Source organism: Bufo bufo, chromosome 6, assembly GCF_905171765.1.
Source record: "Bufo bufo chromosome 6, aBufBuf1.1, whole genome shotgun sequence".
Lineage (NCBI taxonomy): Eukaryota > Metazoa > Chordata > Amphibia > Anura > Bufonidae > Bufo > Bufo bufo.
In genome coordinates this window covers 436,575,081-436,596,570 of record NC_053394.1, presented here as the reverse complement: position 1 = coordinate 436,596,570, position 21,490 = coordinate 436,575,081, and the positions used below count along the sequence as shown (strand labels likewise).

The following is a 21,490-nucleotide window of genomic DNA, read 5'->3' as shown; positions in this document are numbered from 1 at the left end:
CCCCTCCCCAGTATAACCAATGTTCGGAGCCCCCTCCCCAGTATAACCAATGTTCGGAGCCCCCTCCCCAGTATAACCAATGTACGGAGCCCCCTCCCCAGTATAACCAATGTACGGAGCCCCCTAACCAGTATACAGAGCCCTCTCCTCAGCATAACCAGTGTAAAGAGCCTCCTCTCCAGTATAACCAGTGTAAAGAGCCTCCTCTCCAGTATAACCAGTATATGGTGCCCCCTCCTAGTATAACCAGTGTATGGTGCCCCATCCCAGTATACAGAGCCCTCTCCTCAGCATAACCAGTGTAAAGAGCCCCCTCTCCAGGATATCCAGTGTATAGCGCCCCCTCTCTAGTATAACCAGTGTATGGAGCCCCCTCCCAGTATAACCAGTGAATGGCGCCCCCTCCTCAGTATAACCAGTGTAAAGAGCCTCCTCTCCAGTATAACCAGTGTAAAGAGCCTCCTCTCCAGTATAACCAGTGTATGGAGCCCCCTCCCAGTATAAACCAGTGTACGGTGCCCCCTCCCCAGTATAACCAGTGTACGGAGCCCCGCCCCTCGTCTCGCTTTCAGGCCCTGCCCCTCATCGTTGTGGCTTCAGGCCACGCCCCTTCTCGCTCTGTTAGCAGGCCCCGCCCCCTCTTTCTGTAGACCCCGCCACCTCCTCCCTCTAGATGTAGACCTGGCACCTACTCGCTCTGTCTTTAGATCCCGCTCTCTCCTCGTTCTGGCTTCAGGCCACGCCCCCTTCTCCCGCTCTCCCCGAAAACCCCGCCCCCTCTTCGCTGTGGCAGCTGTCCCCGCCCCCTCCTCGCTCTGCCCGCTGTCCCCGCCCCCTCCTCGCTCTGACAGCTGGCCCCGCTCCTCCTGGCTCTAGCAGCAGCTGGCCCCGCCCCCTCCTGGCTCTAGCAGCAGCTGGCCCCGCCCCCTCCTAGCTCTGACAGCTGGCCCCGCCCCCTCCTCGCTCTGACAGCTGGCCCCGCCCCCTCCTAGCTGACAGCTGGCCCCGCCCCCTCCTGGCTCTAGCAGCAGCTGGCCTCGCCCCCCTCCTAGCTCTGACAGCTGGCCCCGCCCCCTCCTCGCTCTGACAGCTGGCCCCGCCCCCTCCTAGCTGACAGCTGGCCCCGCCCCCTCCTGGCTCTAGCAGCTGGCTCCCCGCTCTCGGTCACACACGGCGCGTCTTCTCTCCGGCTGCGAGCACAGGGACCCCGGCCAGGAGCCTCCACACACCGGGGCCCCCGCACCCCCATGCGCTGCTGCTGCCGGCGGCGGCTGCTGACGAGGAAATCCAGGAAGTTTGTTGTGAGCCTCCTGTACACACAGGTGAGGATGCTGCAGTACCGCGGGGAGGTGCCGACAACCAGCCAGGAACAGAGGCAGGTCAGATCCTGGGAGTCGTAGGTGAGGAGTATGGATGATGGGTGCAGTAGGTGAGGAGTATGGATGATGGGTGCAGTAGGTGAGGAGTTTGGATGATGGGTGTATTAGATGAGGAGTTTGGATGATGGGTGCAGTAGGTGAGGAGTATGGATGATGGGTGCAGTAGGTGAGGAGTTTGGATGATGGGTGTATTAGATGAGGAGTTTGGATGATGGGTGCATTAGGTGAGGAGTATGGATGATGGGTGCAGTAGGTGAGGAGTTTGGATGATGGGTGCAGTAGGTGAGGAGTTTGGATGATGGGTGTATTAGGTGAGGAGTTTGGATGATGGGTGTATTAGGTGAGGAGTTTGGATGATGGGTGTATTAGGTGAGGAGTATGGATGATGGGTGCATTAGGTGAGGAGTTTGGATGATGGGTGCAGTAGGTGAGGAGTTTGGATGATGGGTGTATTAGGTGAGGAGTTTGGATGATGGGTGCAGTAGGTGAGGAGTTTGGATGATGGGTGTATTAGGTGAGGAGTTTGGATGATGGGTGCATTAGGTGAGGAGTTTGGATGATGGGTGCAGTAGGTGAGGAGTTTGGATGATGGGTGCATTAGATGAGGAGTTTGGATGATGGGTGCAGTAGGTGAGGAGTTTGGATGATGGGTGCAGTAGGTGAGGAGTTTGGATGATGGGTGCAGTAGGTGAGGAGTTTGGATGATGGGTGCATTAGGTGAGGAGTATGGATGATGGGTGTATTAGGTGAGGAGTTTGGATGATGGGTGTATTAGATGAGGAGTTTGGATGATGGGTGCAGTAGGTGAGGAGTATGGTGAATGATGGATGTAGTATGTTATTAGTATGGTGAATGATGGATGTAGTATGTTATTAGTATGGTGGACAATAGGTGTAGTAGGTGATGGGTATGTTGGATGATGGGCATAATAGGTGATGTTTAGGCTGGACGGTTTGCTGTGGGAGGTTAGTAGTGTGGTGGACGATAGGTGAAGTAGGTGTTAGGTATTGTGGACGATGGGGATAAAGGGTGATGTGTAGGATGGGTTGTGGGAGGTTAGTTGTATAGTGGATTCTGGGTGTAGTAGTTGATGCGCGTGTGGATACAATCTCTTCCTCTGCTCTGCTGGTCACATAATTTTTGAGGTATTTTATGCTGCCGATTTTCCAAGTTGGATGAGGGGGGTCCGATTTTCCAAGCTGCCGATTTTCCGCCGTCTATAGGACGAGGGGGGTCCAGCCTTCAGTCGCCGTCTGTAGGACGAGGGGGGTCCAGCCTTCAGCCGCCGTCTGTAGGACGAGGGGGGTCCAGCCTTCAGCCGCCGTCTGTAGGACAAGGGGGGTCCAGCCTTCAGCCGCCGTCTGTAGGACAAGGGGGGTCCAGCCTTCAGCCGCCGTCTGTAGGACGGTGGGTCCAGCCTTCAGCCGCCGTCTGTAGGACGGTGGATCCAGCCTTCAGCCGCCGTCTGTAGGACGGGGGGGGTCCAGCCTTCAGCCGCCGTCTGTAGGACGGGGGGGTCCAGCCTTCAGCCGCCGTCTGTGGGACGGGGGGGGGGGGCCAGCCTTCAGCCGCCGTCTGTAGGACGGGGGGGGGGTCCAGCCTTCAGCCGCCGTCTGTAGGATGGTGGATCAGTCCGAATGGGTCCATGTCCTGTGATTGCAGTTGTTTCACATGTAATACACAGGGGCGTCTCTGGTACTGAGGGTCCCAATATCAGAACTTGGTGACTTGCAGGTGGTGACCCCATAAACCAGGGAACCGATATAAATAGACTTGTAGGAAAAAGCAGTTGGGGCCGGAGAGCAGATGGAACTGGAAAGTAGTAACAGAAAGAATTACAACATCAGGGGGGGGTCCGCAGCTCAAACATTGGGGGGGGGGGGGGGGTAGAGATTCAAGCAGTGATTTCTTGGCGGTGTGATAATGATTGAGGAGCGGGGGAGGGGCGCAGGATGGGGAGATTGATGACCTGTAATTTATACTAATGAGACCGACCTCCGCTGTGATGAGAAGTAATGACTCCAAACACAGCGCAAGCAGCACCAAATCCAGGAGACCTGTATGGTCTGTGAAGGTCACCAGATCATGACACTTGGGGTACAAGATAATAACACTGACACTTGGGGTACAGGATAATAACACTGACACTTGGGGTATAGAATAATGAGACTGACACTTGGGGTACAGGATAATGACGCTGACACTTGGGGTACAGGATAATGACACTTGGGGTACAGGATAATGACACTGACACTTGGGGTACAGGATAATGACACTGACACTCGGGGTACAGGATAATGACACTTGGGGTACAGGATAATGACACTTGGGGTACAGGATAATGACACTGACACTTGGGGTACAGGATAATGACACTGACACTCGGGGTACAGGATAATGACACTGACACTTGGGGTACAGGATAATGACTCTGACACTTGGGGTACAGGATAATGACACTTGGGGTACAGGATAATGACGCTGACACTTGGGGTACAGGATAATGACACTGACACTCGGGGTACAGGATAATGACACTTGGGGTACAGGATAATGACGCTGACACTTGGGGTACAGGATAATGACACTTGGGGTACAGGATAATGACACTTGGGGTACAGGATAATGACACTTGGGGTACAGGATAATGACACTGACACTTGGGGTACAGGATAATGACACTGACACTTGGGGTACAGGATAATGACACTGACACTCGGGGTACAGGATAATGACACTTGGGGTACAGAATAATGACACTTGGGGTACAGGATAATGACACTGACACTTGGGGTACAGGATAATGACACTGACACTCGGGGTACAGGATAATGACACTGACACTTGGGGTACAGTATAATGACTCTGACACTTGGGGTACAGGATAATGACACTTGGGGTACAGGATAATGACGCTGACACTTGGGGTACAGGATAATGAAGCTGACATTTGGGGTACAGGATAATGACGCTGACACTCGGGGTACAGGATAATGACGCTGACACTTGGGGTACAGGATAATGACACTTGGGGTACAGGATGATGACACTTGGGGTACAGGATAATGACGCTGACATTTGGGGTACAGGATAATGACGCTGACACTTGGGGTACAGGATAATGACACTCGGGGTACAGGATAATGACGCTGACACTTGGGGTACAGGATAATGACGCTGACACTTGGGGTACAGGATAATGACGCTGACACTTGGGGTACAGGATAATGACACTGACACTTGGGGTACAGGATAATGACGCTGACACTTGGGGTACAGGATAATGACGCTGACACTTGGGGTACAGGATAATGACGCTGACACTTGGGGTACAGGATAATGACGCTGACACTTGGGGTACAGGATAATGACGCTGACACTTGGGGTACAGGATAATGACGCTGACACTTGGGGTACAGGATAATGACGCTGACACTCGGGGTACAGGATAATGATGCTGACACTCGGGGTACAGGATAATGACACTGACACTCGGGGTACAGGATAATGACACTGACACTTGGGGTACAGGATAATGACACTGACACTCGGGGTACAGGATAATGACACTTGGGGTACAGGATAATGACACTTGGGGTACAGGATAATGACACTGACACTTGGGGTACAGGATAATGACACTGACACTCGGGGTACAGGATAATGACACTGACACTTGGGGTACAGGATAATGACGCTGACACTTGGGGTACAGGATAATGACGCTGACACTTGGGGTACAGGATAATGACGCTGACACTCGGGGTACAGGATAATGATGCTGACACTCGGGGTACAGGATAATGACACTGACACTCGGGGTACAGGATAATGACACTGACACTTGGGGTACAGGATAATGACACTGACACTCGGGGTACAGGATAATGACACTTGGGGTACAGGATAATGACACTTGGGGTACAGGATAATGACACTGACACTTGGGGTACAGGATAATGACACTGACACTCGGGGTACAGGATAATGACACTGACACTTGGGGTACAGGATAATGACTCTGACACTTGGGGTACAGGATAATGACACTTGGGGTACAGGATAATGACGCTGACACTTGGGGTACAGGATAATGACACTGACACTCGGGGTACAGGATAATGACACTTGGGGTACAGGATAATGACGCTGACACTTGGGGTACAGGATAATGACACTTGGGGTACAGGATAATGACACTTGGGGTACAGGATAATGACACTTGGGGTACAGGATAATGACACTGACACTTGGGGTACAGGATAATGACACTGACACTTGGGGTACAGGATAATGACACTGACACTCGGGGTACAGGATAATGACACTTGGGGTACAGAATAATGACACTTGGGGTACAGGATAATGACACTGACACTTGGGGTACAGGATAATGACACTGACACTCGGGGTACAGGATAATGACACTGACACTTGGGGTACAGTATAATGACTCTGACACTTGGGGTACAGGATAATGACACTTGGGGTACAGGATAATGACGCTGACACTTGGGGTACAGGATAATGAAGCTGACATTTGGGGTACAGGATAATGACGCTGACACTCGGGGTACAGGATAATGACGCTGACACTTGGGGTACAGGATAATGACACTTGGGGTACAGGATGATGACACTTGGGGTACAGGATAATGACGCTGACATTTGGGGTACAGGATAATGACGCTGACACTTGGGGTACAGGATAATGACACTCGGGGTACAGGATAATGACGCTGACACTTGGGGTACAGGATAATGACGCTGACACTTGGGGTACAGGATAATGACGCTGACACTTGGGGTACAGGATAATGACACTGACACTTGGGGTACAGGATAATGACGCTGACACTTGGGGTACAGGATAATGACGCTGACACTTGGGGTACAGGATAATGACGCTGACACTTGGGGTACAGGATAATGACGCTGACACTTGGGGTACAGGATAATGACGCTGACACTTGGGGTACAGGATAATGACGCTGACACTTGGGGTACAGGATAATGACGCTGACACTCGGGGTACAGGATAATGATGCTGACACTCGGGGTACAGGATAATGACGCTGACACTCGGGGTACAGGATAATGACGCTGACACTCGGGGTACAGGATAATGACGCTGACACTCGGGGTACAGGATAATGACTCTGACACTTGGGGTACAGGATAATGACGCTGACACTCGGGGTACAAGATAATGACTCTGACACTTGGGGTACAGGATAATGACGCTGACACTCGGGGTACAGGATAATGACGCTGACACTCGGTGTACAGGATAATGACGCTGACACTCGGGGTACAGGATAATGACGCTGACACTGGGGGTACAGGATAATGACGCTGACACTGGGGGTACAGGATAATGACACTGACACTTGGGGTACAGGATAATGACGCTGACACTTGGGGTACAGTATAATGACGCTGACACTCGGGGTACAGGATAATGACGCTGACACTCGGGGTACAGGATAATGACGCTGACACTTGGGGTACAGGATAATGACTCTGACACTTGGGGTACAGGATAATGACGCTGACACTTGGGGTACAGGATAATGACACTGACACTTGGGGTACAGGATAATGACTCTGACACTTGGGGTACAGGATAATGACACTGACACTTGGGGTACAGGATAATGACTCTGACACTCGGGGTACAGGATAATGACACTTGGGGTACAGGATAATGACGCTGACACTTGGGGTACAGGATAATGACACTGACACTTGGGGTACAGGATAATGACACTTGGGGTACAGGATAATGACACTTGGGGTACAGGATAATGACACTTGGGGTACAGGATAATGACACTGACACTTGGGGTACAGGATAATGACACTGACACTCGGGGTACAGGATAATGACACTTGGGGTACAGAATAATGACACTTGGGGTACAGGATAATGACACTGACACTTGGGGTACAGGATAATGACACTGACACTCGGGGTACAGGATAATGACACTGACACTTGGGGTACAGGATAATGACTCTGACACTTGGGGTACAGGATAATGACTCTGACACTTGGGGTACAGGATAATGACACTTGGGGTACAGGATAATGACGCTGACACTTGGGGTACAGGATAATGAAGCTGACATTTGGGGTACAGGATAATGACGCTGACACTCGGGGTACAGGATAATGACGCTGACACTTGGGGTACAGGATAATGACACTTGGGGTACAGGATAATGACACTTGGGGTACAGGATAATGACGCTGACATTTGGGGTACAGGATAATGACGCTGACACTTGGGGTACAGGATAATGACACTCGGGGTACAGGATAATGACGCTGACACTTGGGGTACAGGATAATGACGCTGACACTTGGGGTACAGGATAATGACGCTGACACTCGGGGTACAGGATAATGACGCTGACACTCGGGGTACAGGATAATGACGCTGACACTCGGGGTACAGGATAATGACGCTGACACTCGGGGTACAGGATAATGACACTGACACTTGGGGTACAGGATAATGACGCTGACACTTGGGGTACAGGATAATGACACTGACACTTGGGGTACAGGATAATGACGCTGACACTTGGGGTACAGGATAATGACGCTGACACTTGGGGTACAGGATAATGACGCTGACACTTGGGGTACAGGATAATGACGCTGACACTTGGGGTACAGGATAATGACACTGACACTTGGGGTACAGGATAATGACTCTGACACTTGGGGTACAGGATAATGACACTGACACTTGGGGTACAGGATAATGACACTGACACTTGGGGTACAGGATAATGACTCTGACACTTGGGGTACAGGATAATGACACTGACACTTGGGGTACAGGATAATGACTCTGACACTTGGGGTACAGGATAATGACTCTGACACTTGGGGTAGAGGATAATGACACTTGGGGTACAGGATAATGACGCTGACACTTGGGGTACAGGATAATGACACTGACACTTGGGGTACAGGATAATGACACTGACACTTGGGGTACAGGATAATGACACTCGGGGTACAGGATAATGACGCTGACACTTGGGGTACAGTATAATGACACTGACACTTGGGGTACAGGATAATGACGCTGACACTTGGGGTACAGGATAATAACACTGACACTTGGGGTACAGAATAATGAGACTGACACTTGGGGTACAGGATAATGACGCTGACACTTGGGGTACAGGATGATGACACTGACACTTGGGGTACAGGATAATGACGCTGACACTTGGGGTACAGGATAATGACACTTGGGGTACAGGATAATGACACTTGGGGTACAGGATAATGACACTGACACTTGGGGTACAGGATAATGACACTGACACTCGGGGTACAGGATAATGACACTTGGGGTACAGGATAATGACACTTGGGGTACAGGATAATGACACTGACACTTGGGGTACAGGATAATGACACTGACACTCGGGGTACAGGATAATGACACTGACACTTGGGGTACAGGATAATGACTCTGACACTTGGGGTACAGGATAATGACACTTGGGGTACAGGATAATGACGCTGACACTTGGGGTACAGGATAATGACACTGACACTCGGGGTACAGGATAATGACACTTGGGGTACAGGATAATGACGCTGACACTTGGGGTACAGGATAATGACACTTGGGGTACAGGATAATGACACTTGGGGTACAGGATAATGACACTGACACTTGGGGTACAGGATAATGACACTGACACTCGGGGTACAGGATAATGACACTGACACTCGGGGTACAGGATAATGACACTTGGGGTACAGAATAATGACACTTGGGGTACAGGATAATGACACTGACACTTGGGGTACAGGATAATGACACTGACACTCGGGGTACAGGATAATGACACTGACACTTGGGGTACAGGATAATGACTCTGACACTTGGGGTACAGGATAATGACACTTGGGGTACAGGATAATGACGCTGACACTTGGGGTACAGGATAATGAAGCTGACATTTGGGGTACAGGATAATGACGCTGACACTTGGGGTACAGGATAATGGCACTTGGGGTACAGGATGATGACACTTGGGGTACAGGATAATGACGCTGACATTTGGGGTACAGGATAATGACGCTGACACTTGGGGTACAGGATAATGACACTCGGGGTACAGGATAATGACGCTGACACTTGGGGTACAGGATAATGACGCTGACACTTGGGGTACAGGATAATGACGCTGACACTTGGGGTACAGGATAATGACACTGACACTTGGGGTACAGGATAATGACGCTGACACTTGGGGTACAGGATAATGACGCTGACACTTGGGGTACAGGATAATGACGCTGACACTTGGGGTACAGGATAATGACGCTGACACTTGGGGTACAGGATAATGACGCTGACACTTGGGGTACAGGATAATGACGCTGACACTTGGGGTACAGGATAATGACGCTGACACTTGGGGTACAGGATAATGACGCTGACACTCGGGGTACAGGATAATGACGCTGACACTCGGGGTACAGTATAATGACGCTGACACTCGGGGTACAGGATAATGACGCTGACACTCGGGGTACAGGATAATGACGCTGACACTCGGGGTACAGGATAATGACGCTGACACTCGGGGTACAGGATAATGACGCTGACACTCGGGGTACAGGATAATGACACTGACACTGGGGGTACAGGATAATGACACTGACACTTGGGGTACAGGATAATGACGCTGACACTTGGGGTACAGTATAATGACGCTGACACTCGGGGTCCAGGATAATGACGCTGACACTCGGGGTACAGGATAATGACGCTGACACTTGGGGTACAGGATAATAACTCTGATACTTGGGGTACAGGATAATGACGCTGACACTTGGGGTACAGGATAATGACACTGACACTTGGGGTACAGGATAATGACTCTGACACTTGGGGTACAGGATAATGACACTGACACTTGGGGTACAGGATAATGACTCTGACACTCGGGGTACAGGATAATGACACTTGGGGTACAGGATAATGACGCTGACACTTGGGGTACAGGATAATGACACTGACACTTGGGGTACAGGATAATGACACTTGGGGTACAGGATAATGACACTTGGGGTACAGGATAATGACACTTGGGGTACAGGATAATGACACTGACACTTGGGGTACAGGATAATGACACTGACACTCGGGGTACAGGATAATGACACTTGGGGTACAGAATAATGACACTTGGGGTACAGGATAATGACACTGACACTTGGGGTACAGGATAATAACACTGACACTCGGGGTACAGGATAATGACACTGACACTTGGGGTACAGGATAATGACTCTGACACTTGGGGTACAGGATAATGACTCTGACACTTGGGGTACAGGATAATGACACTTGGGGTACAGGATAATGACGCTAACACTTGGGGTACAGGATAATGAAGCTGACATTTGGGGTACAGGATAATGACGCTGACACTCGGGGTACAGGATAATGACGCTGACACTTGGGGTACAGGATAATGACACTTGGGGTACAGGATAATGACACTTGGGGTACAGGATAATGACGCTGACATTTGGGGTACAGGATAATGACGCTGACACTTGGGGTACAGGATAATGACACTCGGGGTACAGGATAATGACGCTGACACTTGGGGTACAGGATAATGACGCTGACACTTGGGGTACAGGATAATGACGCTGACACTCGGGGTACAGGATAATGACGCTGACACTCGGGGTACAGGATAATGACGCTGACACTCGGGGTACAGGATAATGACGCTGACACTCGGGGTACAGGATAATGACACTGACACTTGGGGTACAGGATAATGACGCTGACACTTGGGGTACAGGATAATGACGCTGACACTTGGGGTACAGGATAATGACGCTGACACTTGGGGTACAGGATAATGACGCTGACACTTGGGGTACAGGATAATGACGCTGACACTTGGGGTACAGGATAATGACGCTGACACTTGGGGTACAGGATAATGACGCTGACACTTGGGGTACAGGATAATGACGCTGACACTTGGGGTACAGGATAATGACGCTGACACTTGGGGTACAGGATAATGACGCTGACACTTGGGGTACAGGATAATGACGCTGACACTCGGGGTACAGGATAATGACGCTGACACTCGGGGTACAGGATAATGACGCTGACACTCGGGGTACAGGATAATGACGCTGACACTCGGGGTACAGGATAATGACGCTGACACTCGGGGTACAGGATAATGACGCTGACACTCGGGGTACAGGATAATGACGCTGACACTTGGGGTACAGGATAATGACTCTGACACTTGGGGTACAGGATAATGACTCTGACACTTGGGGTACAGGATAATGACTCTGACACTTGGGGTACAGGATAATGACGCTGACACTTGGGGTACAGGATAATGACACTGACACTTGGGGTACAGGATAATGACTCTGACACTTGGGGTACAGGATAATGACACTGACACTTGGGGTACAGGATAATGACACTGACACTTGGGGTACAGGATAATGACTCTGACACTTGGGGTACAGGATAATGACGCTGACACTTGGGGTACAGGATAATGACTCTGACACTTGGGGTAGAGGATAATGACACTTGGGGTACAGGATAATGACGCTGACACTTGGGGTACAGGATAATGACGCTGACACTTGGGGTACAGGATAATGACACTGACACTTGGGGTACAGGATAATGACGCTGACACTCGGGGTACAGGATAATGACACTGACACTCGGGGTACAGGATAATGACACTGACACTTGGGGTACAGGATAATGATGCTGACACTTGGGGTACAGGATAATGACGCTCACACTCGGGGTACAGGATAATGACGCTGACACTCGGGGTACAGGATAATGACGCTGACACTCGGGGTACAGGATAATGACACTGACACTGGGGGTACAGGATAATGACGCTGACACTCGGGGTACAGGATAATGACGCTGACACTCGGGGTACAGGATAATGACGCTGACACTCGGGGTACAGGATAATGACACTGACACTTGGGGTACAGGATAATGACACTGACACTCGGGGTACAGGATAATGACGCTGACACTTGGGGTACAGGATAATGACACTGACACTTGGGGTACAGGATAATGACGCTGACACTTGGAGTACAGGATAATGACACTGACACTCGGGGTACAGGATAATGACGCTGACACTTGGGGTACAGGATAATGACACTGACACTCGGGGTACAGGATAATGACACTGACACTCGGGGTACAGGATAATGACGCTGACACTTGGGGAACAGGATAATGACACTGACACTTGGGGTACAGGATAATGACGCTGACACTTGGGGTACAGGATAATGACACTGACACTTGGGGTACAGGATAATGACGCTGACACTTGGAGTACAGGATAATGACACTGACACTCGGGGTACAGGATAATGACGCTGACACTTGGGGTACAGGATAATGACACTGACACTCGGGGTACAGGATAATGACACTGACACTCGGGGTACAGGATAATGACGCTGACACTTGGGGTACAGGATAATGACACTGACACTTGGGGTACAGGATAATGACTCTGACACTTGGGGTACAGGATAATGACACTGACACTTGGGGTACAGGATAATGACTCTGACACTTGGGGTACAGGATAATGACTCTGACACTTGGGGTAGAGGATAATGACACTTGGGGTACAGGATAATGACGCTGACACTTGGGGTACAGGATAATGACGCTGACACTTGGGGTACAGGATAATGACACTGACACTTGGGGTACAGGATAATGACACTGACACTTGGGGTACAGGATAATGACACTGACACTCGGGGTACAGGATAATGACACTGACACTCGGGGTACAGGATAATGACGCTGACACTCGGGGTACAGGATAATGACGCTCACACTCGGGGTACAGGATAATGACGCTGACACTCGGGGTACAGGATAATGACGCTGACACTCGGGGTACAGGATAATGACACTGACACTGGGGGTACAGGATAATGACGCTGACACTCGGGGTACAGGATAATGACGCTGACACTCGGGGTACAGGATAATGACGCTGACACTCGGGGTACAGGATAATGACACTGACACTTGGGGTACAGGATAATGACACTGACACTCGGGGTACAGGATAATGACACTGACACTCGGGGTACAGGATAATGACACTGACACTCGGGGTACAGGATAATGACGCTGACACTCGGGGTACAGGATAATGACGCTGACACTCGGGGTACAGGATAATGACACTGACACTGGGGGTACAGGATAATGACGCTGACACTCGGGGTACAGGATAATGACGCTGACACTCGGGGTACAGGATAATGACACTGACACTTGGGGTACAGGATAATGACGCTGACACTTGGGGTACAGAATAATGATGCTGACACTTGGGGTACAGGATAATGACGCTGACACTCGGGGTACAGGATAATGACACTGACACTTGGGGTACAGGATAATGATGCTGACACTTGGGGTACAGGATAATGACGCTGACACTTGGGGTACAGGATAATGACTCTGACACTTGGGGTACAGGATAATGACACTTGGGGTACAGGATAATGACACTGACACTTGGGGTACAGGATATTGACGCTGACACTCGGGGTACAGGATAATGACACTGACACTGGGGGTACAGGATAATGACGCTGACACTCGGGGTACAGGATAATGACGCTGACACTCGGGGTACAGGATAATGACGCTGACACTCGGGGTACAGGATAATGACACTGACACTTGGGGTACAGGATAATGATGCTGACACTTGGGGTACAGGATAATGACGCTGACACTTGGGGTACAGGATAATGACGCTGACACTTGGGGTACAGGATAATGACTCTGACACTTGGGGTACAGGATAATGACACTTGGGGTACAGGATAATGACATTGACACTTGGGGTACAGGATATTGACGCTGACACTTGGGGTACAGGATAATAACACTGACACTTGGGGTACAGGATAATGACACTGACACTTGGGGTACAGGATAATAACACTGACACTTGGGGTACAGGATAATGACACTGACACTTGGGGTACAGGATAATGACGCTGACACTTGGAGTACAGGATAATGACACTGACACTCGGGGTACAGGATAATGACGCTGACACTTGGGGTACAGGATAATGACACTGACACTCGGGGTACAGGATAATGACACTGACACTCGGGGTACAGGATAATGACGCTGACACTCGGGGTACAGGATAATGACACTGACACTTGGGGTACAGGATAATGACGCTGACACTTGGGGTACAGGATAATGACGCTGACACTTGGGGTACAGGATAATGACGCTGACACTTGGGGTACAGGATAATGACGCTGACACTTGGGGTACAGGATAATGACTCTGACACTTGGGGTACAGGATAATGACACTTGGGGTACAGGATAATGACGCTGACACTTGGGGTACAGGATAATGACGCTGACACTTGGGGTACAGGATAATGACACTGACACTTGGGGTACAGGATAATGACGCTGACACTTGGGGTACAGTATAATGACGCTGACACTTGGGGTACAGGATAATGACGCTGACACTTGGGGTACAGGATAATGACGCTGAAACTTGGGGTACAGGATAATGACTCTGACACTTGGGGTACAGGATAATGACACTTGGGGTACAGGATAATGACGCTGACACTTGGGGTACAGGATAATGACGCTGACACTTGGGGTACAGGATAATGACACTGACACTTGGGGTACAGGATAATGACGCTGACACTTGGGGTACAGTATAATGACACTGACACTCGGGGTACAGGATAATGACACTGACACTTGGGGTACAGGATAATGACACTGACACTTGGGGTACAGTATAATGACGCTGACACTTGGGGTACAGGATAATTACACTGACACTTGGGGTACAGTATAATGACGCTGACACTCGGGGTACAGGATAATGACACTGACACTCGGGGTACAGGATAATGACACTGACACTCGGGGTACAGGATAATGACACTGACACTGGGGGTACAGGATAATGACACTGACACTTGGGGTACAGGATAATGACTCTGACACTCGGGGTACAGGATAATGACACTTGGGGTACAGGATAATGACGCTGACACTTGGGGTACAGGATAATGACACTGACACTTGGGGTACAGGATAATGACACTTGGGGTACAGGATAATGACACTTGGGGTACAGGATAATGACACTGACACTTGGGGTACAGGATAATGACACTGACACTCGGGGTACAGGATAATGAGACTTGGGGTACAGAATAATGACACTTGGGGTACAGGATAATGACTCTGACACTTGGGGTACAGGATAATGACTCTGACACTTGGGGTACAGGATAATGACGCTGACACTTGGGGTACAGGATAATGAAGCTGACATTTGGGGTACAGGATAATGACGCTGACACTCGGGGTACAGGATAATGACGCTGACACTTGGGGTACAGGATAATGACACTTGGGGTACAGGATAATGACACTTGGGGTACAGGATAATGACGCTGACATTTGGGGTACAGGATAATGACGCTGACACTTGGGGTACAGGATAATGACACTCGGGGTACAGGATAATGACGCTGACACTTGGGGTACAGGATAATGACGCTGACACTTGGGGTACAGGATAATGACACTGACACTTGGGGTACAGGATAATGACGCTGACACTCGGGGTACAGGATAATGACGCTGACACTTGGGGTACAGGATAATGACACACTGACACTTGGGGTACAGGATAATGACGCTGACACTTGGGGTACAGGATAATGACACTTGGGGTACAGGATAATGACGCTGACACTCGGGGTACAGGATAATGACGCTGACACTTGGGGTACAGGATAATGACACTGACACTTGGGGTACAGGATAATGACGCTGACACTTGGGGTACAGGATAATGACGCTGACACTTGGGGTACAGGATAATGACACTGACACTTGGGGTACAGGATAATGACGCTAACACTTGGGGTACAGGATAATGACTCTGACACTTGGGGTACAGGATAATGACGCTGACACTTGGGGTACAGGATAATGACGCTGACACTTGGGGTACAGGATAATGACGCTGACACTTGGGGTACAGGATAATGACGCTGACACTTGGGGTACAGGATAATGACGCTGACACTTGGGGTACAGGATAATGACACTGACACTTGGGGTACAGGATAATGACACTGACACTTGGGGTACAGGATAATGACGCTGACACTTGGGGTACAGGATAATGACGCTGACACTCGGGGTACAGGATAATGACACTGACACTCGGGGTACAGGATAATGACGCTGACACTCGGGGTACAGGATAATGACGCTGACACTCGGGGTACAGGATAATGACTCTGACACTTGGGGTACAGGATAATGACTCTGACACTTGGGGTACAGGATAATGACGCTGACACTTGGGGTACAGGATAATGACACTGACACTTGGGGTACAGGATAATGACTCTGACACTTGGGGTACAGGATAATGACACTGACACTTGGGGTACAGGATAATGACACTGACACTTGGGGTACAGGATAATGACTCTGACACTTGGGGTACAGGATAATGACTCTGACACTTGGGGTACAGGATAATGACACTGACACTTGGGGTACAGGATAATGACTCTGACACTTGGGGTACAGGATAATGACTCTGACACTTGGGGTACAGGATAATGACACTTGGGGTACAGGATAATGACGCTGACACTTGGGGTACAGGATAATGACGCTGACACTTGGGGTACAGGATAATGACACTGACACTTGGGGTACAGGATAATGACACTGACACTTGGAGTACAGGATAATGACACTGACACTTGGGGTACAGGATAATGACACTGACACTCGGGGTACAGGATAATAACACTGACACTTGGGGTACAGGATAATGACACTGACACTTGGGGTACAGGATAATGACGCTGACACTTGGGGTACAGGATAATGACACTGACACTCGGGGTACAGGATAATGACACTGACACTCGGGGTACAGGATAATGACGCTGACACTCGGGGTACAGGATAATGACACTGACACTTGGGGTACAGGATAATGACACTGACACTCGGGGTACAGGATAATGACGCTGACACTTGGGGTACAGGATAATGACACTGACACTCGGGGTACAGGATAATGACACTGACACTCGGGGTACAGGATAATGACGCTGACACTCGGGGTACAGGATAATGACGCTGACACTTGGGGTACAGGATAATGACGCTGACACTTGGGGTACAGGATAATGACGCTGACACTTGGGGTACAGGATAATGACGCTGACACTTGGGGTACAGGATAATGACGCTGACACTTGGGGTACAGGATAATGACGCTGACACTTGGGGTACAGGATAATGACACTCGGGGTACAGGATAATGACGCTGACACTTGGGGTACAGGATAATGACACTGACACTTGGGGTACAGGATAATGACGCTGACACTTGGGGTACAGTATAATGACGCTGACACTTGGGGTACAGGATAATGACGCTGACACTTGGGGTACAGGATAATGACGCTGACACTTGGGGTACAGGATAATGACTCTGACACTTGGGGTACAGGATAATGACACTTGGGGTACAGGATAATGACGCTGACACTTGGGGTACAGGATAATGACGCTGACACTTGGGGTACAGGATAATGACGCTGACACTTGGGGTACAGGATAATGACACTGACACTTGGGGTACAGGATAATGACGCTGACACTTGGGGTACAGGATAATGACACTGACACTTGGGGTACAGGATAATGACACTGACACTCGGGGTACAGGATAATGACACTCGAGGTACAGGATAATGACGCTGACACTATGGATAGGAGATCAGTGTCATTATCCCGTGATTATGACACTGATCTCCTCTCCATTTCTCTGCTCTCTCTGCTCTTGGACCAGTGAAGGACCTGTGGTCATGTGACCCTTATATCATGGCAGGTCCTTCCCCCCCCCCCCCCCCCAGATGTCAGGTGCCTTGATATACACACATGACACCTTTCATGTCTGAGTGGTTGTCACAGCCCCGCCCCCTGTTACGCCTTCTCTGTACTATTCTGGAGATATATTTGGGGGTATTTTGCCACTTGAGAAACGGTGTCGTCTTTTGTAATAATGGAAAGGTTTAACCCTTTGTGGTGATGAGTGCCTCTGGTGTCCGGCAGGGAAAAGAAGTATCCCGGCGCTCAGCCTCCCCTCCCCCGACAATCACAGCAGACGAATCAATGTCTATTGTGACTGCACAAAGGATGAGGAGAAATTTTACCGAACCTCGGAGAGCGCGAAATCCTCCACACAATACATACCGCTATTACCCGGGCATCTCCTGTATATAATGATATATGTACAGCTGGTATAAGTTATACATCTTCTTATATATAGTGATATGGACCATGCTGGTATAACCTGGGTATCTCCTGTATATAATTATATATGTACAGCTGGTATAACCTGGGTATCTCCTGTATATGATTATATATGTACAGCTGGTATAAGTTATACATCTTCTTGTATATAGTGATATGGACCATGCTGGTATAACCTGGGTATCTCCTGTATATAATTATATATGTACAGCTGGTATAAGTTATACATCTTCTTGTATATAGTGATATGGACCATGCTGGTATAACCTGGGCATCTCCTGTATATAATTATATATGTACAGCTGGTATAAGTTATACATCTTCTTGTATATAGTGATATGGAGCATGCTGGTATAACCTGGGTATCTCCTGTATATAATTATATATGTACAGCTGGTATAAGTTATACATCTTCTTGTATATAGTTATATGGACCATGCTGGTATAACCTGGGTATCTCCTGTATATAATTATATATGTACAGCTGGTATAAGTTATACATCTTCTTGTATATAGTGATATGGAGCATGCTGGTATAACCTGGGCATCTCCTGTATATAATATATATGTACAGCTGGTATAAGTTATACATCTTCTTGTATATAGTGATATGGACCATGCTGGTATAACCTGGGCATCTCCTGTATATAATTATATATGTACAGCTGGTATAAGTTATACATCTTCTTATATATAGTGATATGGACCATGCTGGTATAACCTGGGTATCTCCTGTATATAATTATATATGTACAGCTGGTATAAGTTATACATCTTCTTGTATATAGTGATATGGAGCATGCTGGTATAACCTGGGCATCTCCTGTATATAATTATATATGTACAGCTGGTATAAGTTATACATCTTCTTGTATATAGTGATATGGAGCATGCTGGTATAACCTGGGTATCTCCTGTATATAATTATATATGTACAGCTGGTATAAGTTACACATCTTCTTGTATATAGTAATATGGAGCATGCTGGTATAACCTGGGCATCTCCTGTATATAATTATATATGTACAGCTGGTATAAGTTATACATCTTCTTGTATATAGTGATATGGACCATGCTGGTATAACCTGGGTATCTCCTGTATATGATTATATATGTACAGCTGGTATAAGTTATACATCTTCTTATATATAGTGATATGGAGCATGCTGGTATAACCTGGGTATCTCCTGTATATAATTATATATGTACAGCTGGTATAAGTTATACATCTTCTTGTATACAGTGATATGGACCATGCTGGTATAACCTGGGTATCTCCTGTATATAATTATATATGTACAGCTGGTATAAGTTATACATCTTCTTGTATATAGTGATATGGAGCATGCTGGTATAACCTGGGCATCTCCTGTATATAATTATATATGTACAGCTGGTATAAGTTATACATCTTCTGTATATAGTGATATGGAGCATGCTGGTATAACCTGGGCATCTCCTGTATATAAATATATATGTACAGCTGGTATAAGTTATACATCTTCCTGTATATAGTGATATGGAGCATGCTGGTATAACCTGGGTATCTCCTGTATATAATATATATGTACAGCTGGTATAAGTTATACATCTTCTTGTATATAGTGATATGGACCATGCTGGTATAACCTGGGTATCTCCTGTATATAATTATATATGTACAGTTGGTATAAGTTATACATCTTCTTGTATATAGTGATATGGAGCATGCTGGTATAACCTGGGTATCTCCTGTATATAATTATATATGTACAGTTGGTATAAGTTATACATCTTCTTGTATATAGTGATATGGAGCATGCTGGTATAACTAGGTGATTTTCCTAGTCTATGACGGAAAGTCATAGTTTTATTAAAGACACGGAGGCTCCTATTGCTATCTCCTTCTTTACTGTCCACCACACAGCAGCAAAGAAAAAATTTACATAACATGACGTAACCATAGTAACATCACCCTCCCCTCACAGTCCATATAACAGACGGCTCCTCCTATAGATCCTCCTCTTTCTTTACGAGCCTGACACCATGACCGGAACCACCGAACACGAAACCGGAACCTTGAATCAGGAAAACGACCAGCATGGAACCACCGGAACATCCGAACGAACATCATCAGCTGAGATCACTGGAACCCTTCTTCCTTGAAAGCCAACATGGCTATAACTGGAACAGAGTAATTGAAGCCCGTAGCGAATCAACTTCCTCCTGAAAGTGATAAACAAATTAAGCAATGGGCAGAAGAATACATCGCAAGTCATACGCGATCCTGCCATCATAAACATCTTAAGCCGACAATGCAGACAAAGCATGCAAATCAGAGAGAAAACCACAGAAAATACATTGTAAGGGAGGGAATCCCAGGGTGGGCAATACTCGCCTCCGTGTCTTTAATAAAACCATGACTTTCCGTCATAGACTAGGAAAATCACCTAGTTTTACAGCAAGACACGGAGGCTCCTATTGCTAAGTTTAAAGTTGAGCAATCACAGCAGAAAACAAATGTGGAGGCGGTCTAAAATAATACTCCCTGAATGTCGATGCCGAAGACCAGTCCGCAAGACGTAGAATATCCTCCAAACGTGCCCCCGAAACAGCCAAGGCGGTAGCTGATGCGCCTCTAGCTGAATG

The 21,490-nt window shown here is 48.5% G+C and overlaps 1 protein-coding gene across 1 annotated transcript in view; it reads left to right on the top strand.

Annotated features, from left to right (window-relative positions):
- Positions 1 to 1,177: 1,177 nt before the first annotated feature.
- CACNG5 (calcium voltage-gated channel auxiliary subunit gamma 5) overlaps positions 1,178 to 21,490 on the top strand; it is a 46,874-nt gene continuing 26,561 nt past the window's right edge. The window contains exon 1 of the mRNA XM_040437442.1: positions 1,178 to 1,322. Coding sequence (XP_040293376.1) covers positions 1,248 to 1,322 — 75 coding nt within the window. The 5' untranslated portion in view covers positions 1,178 to 1,247. The remainder of the gene's footprint in view (positions 1,323 to 21,490) is intronic.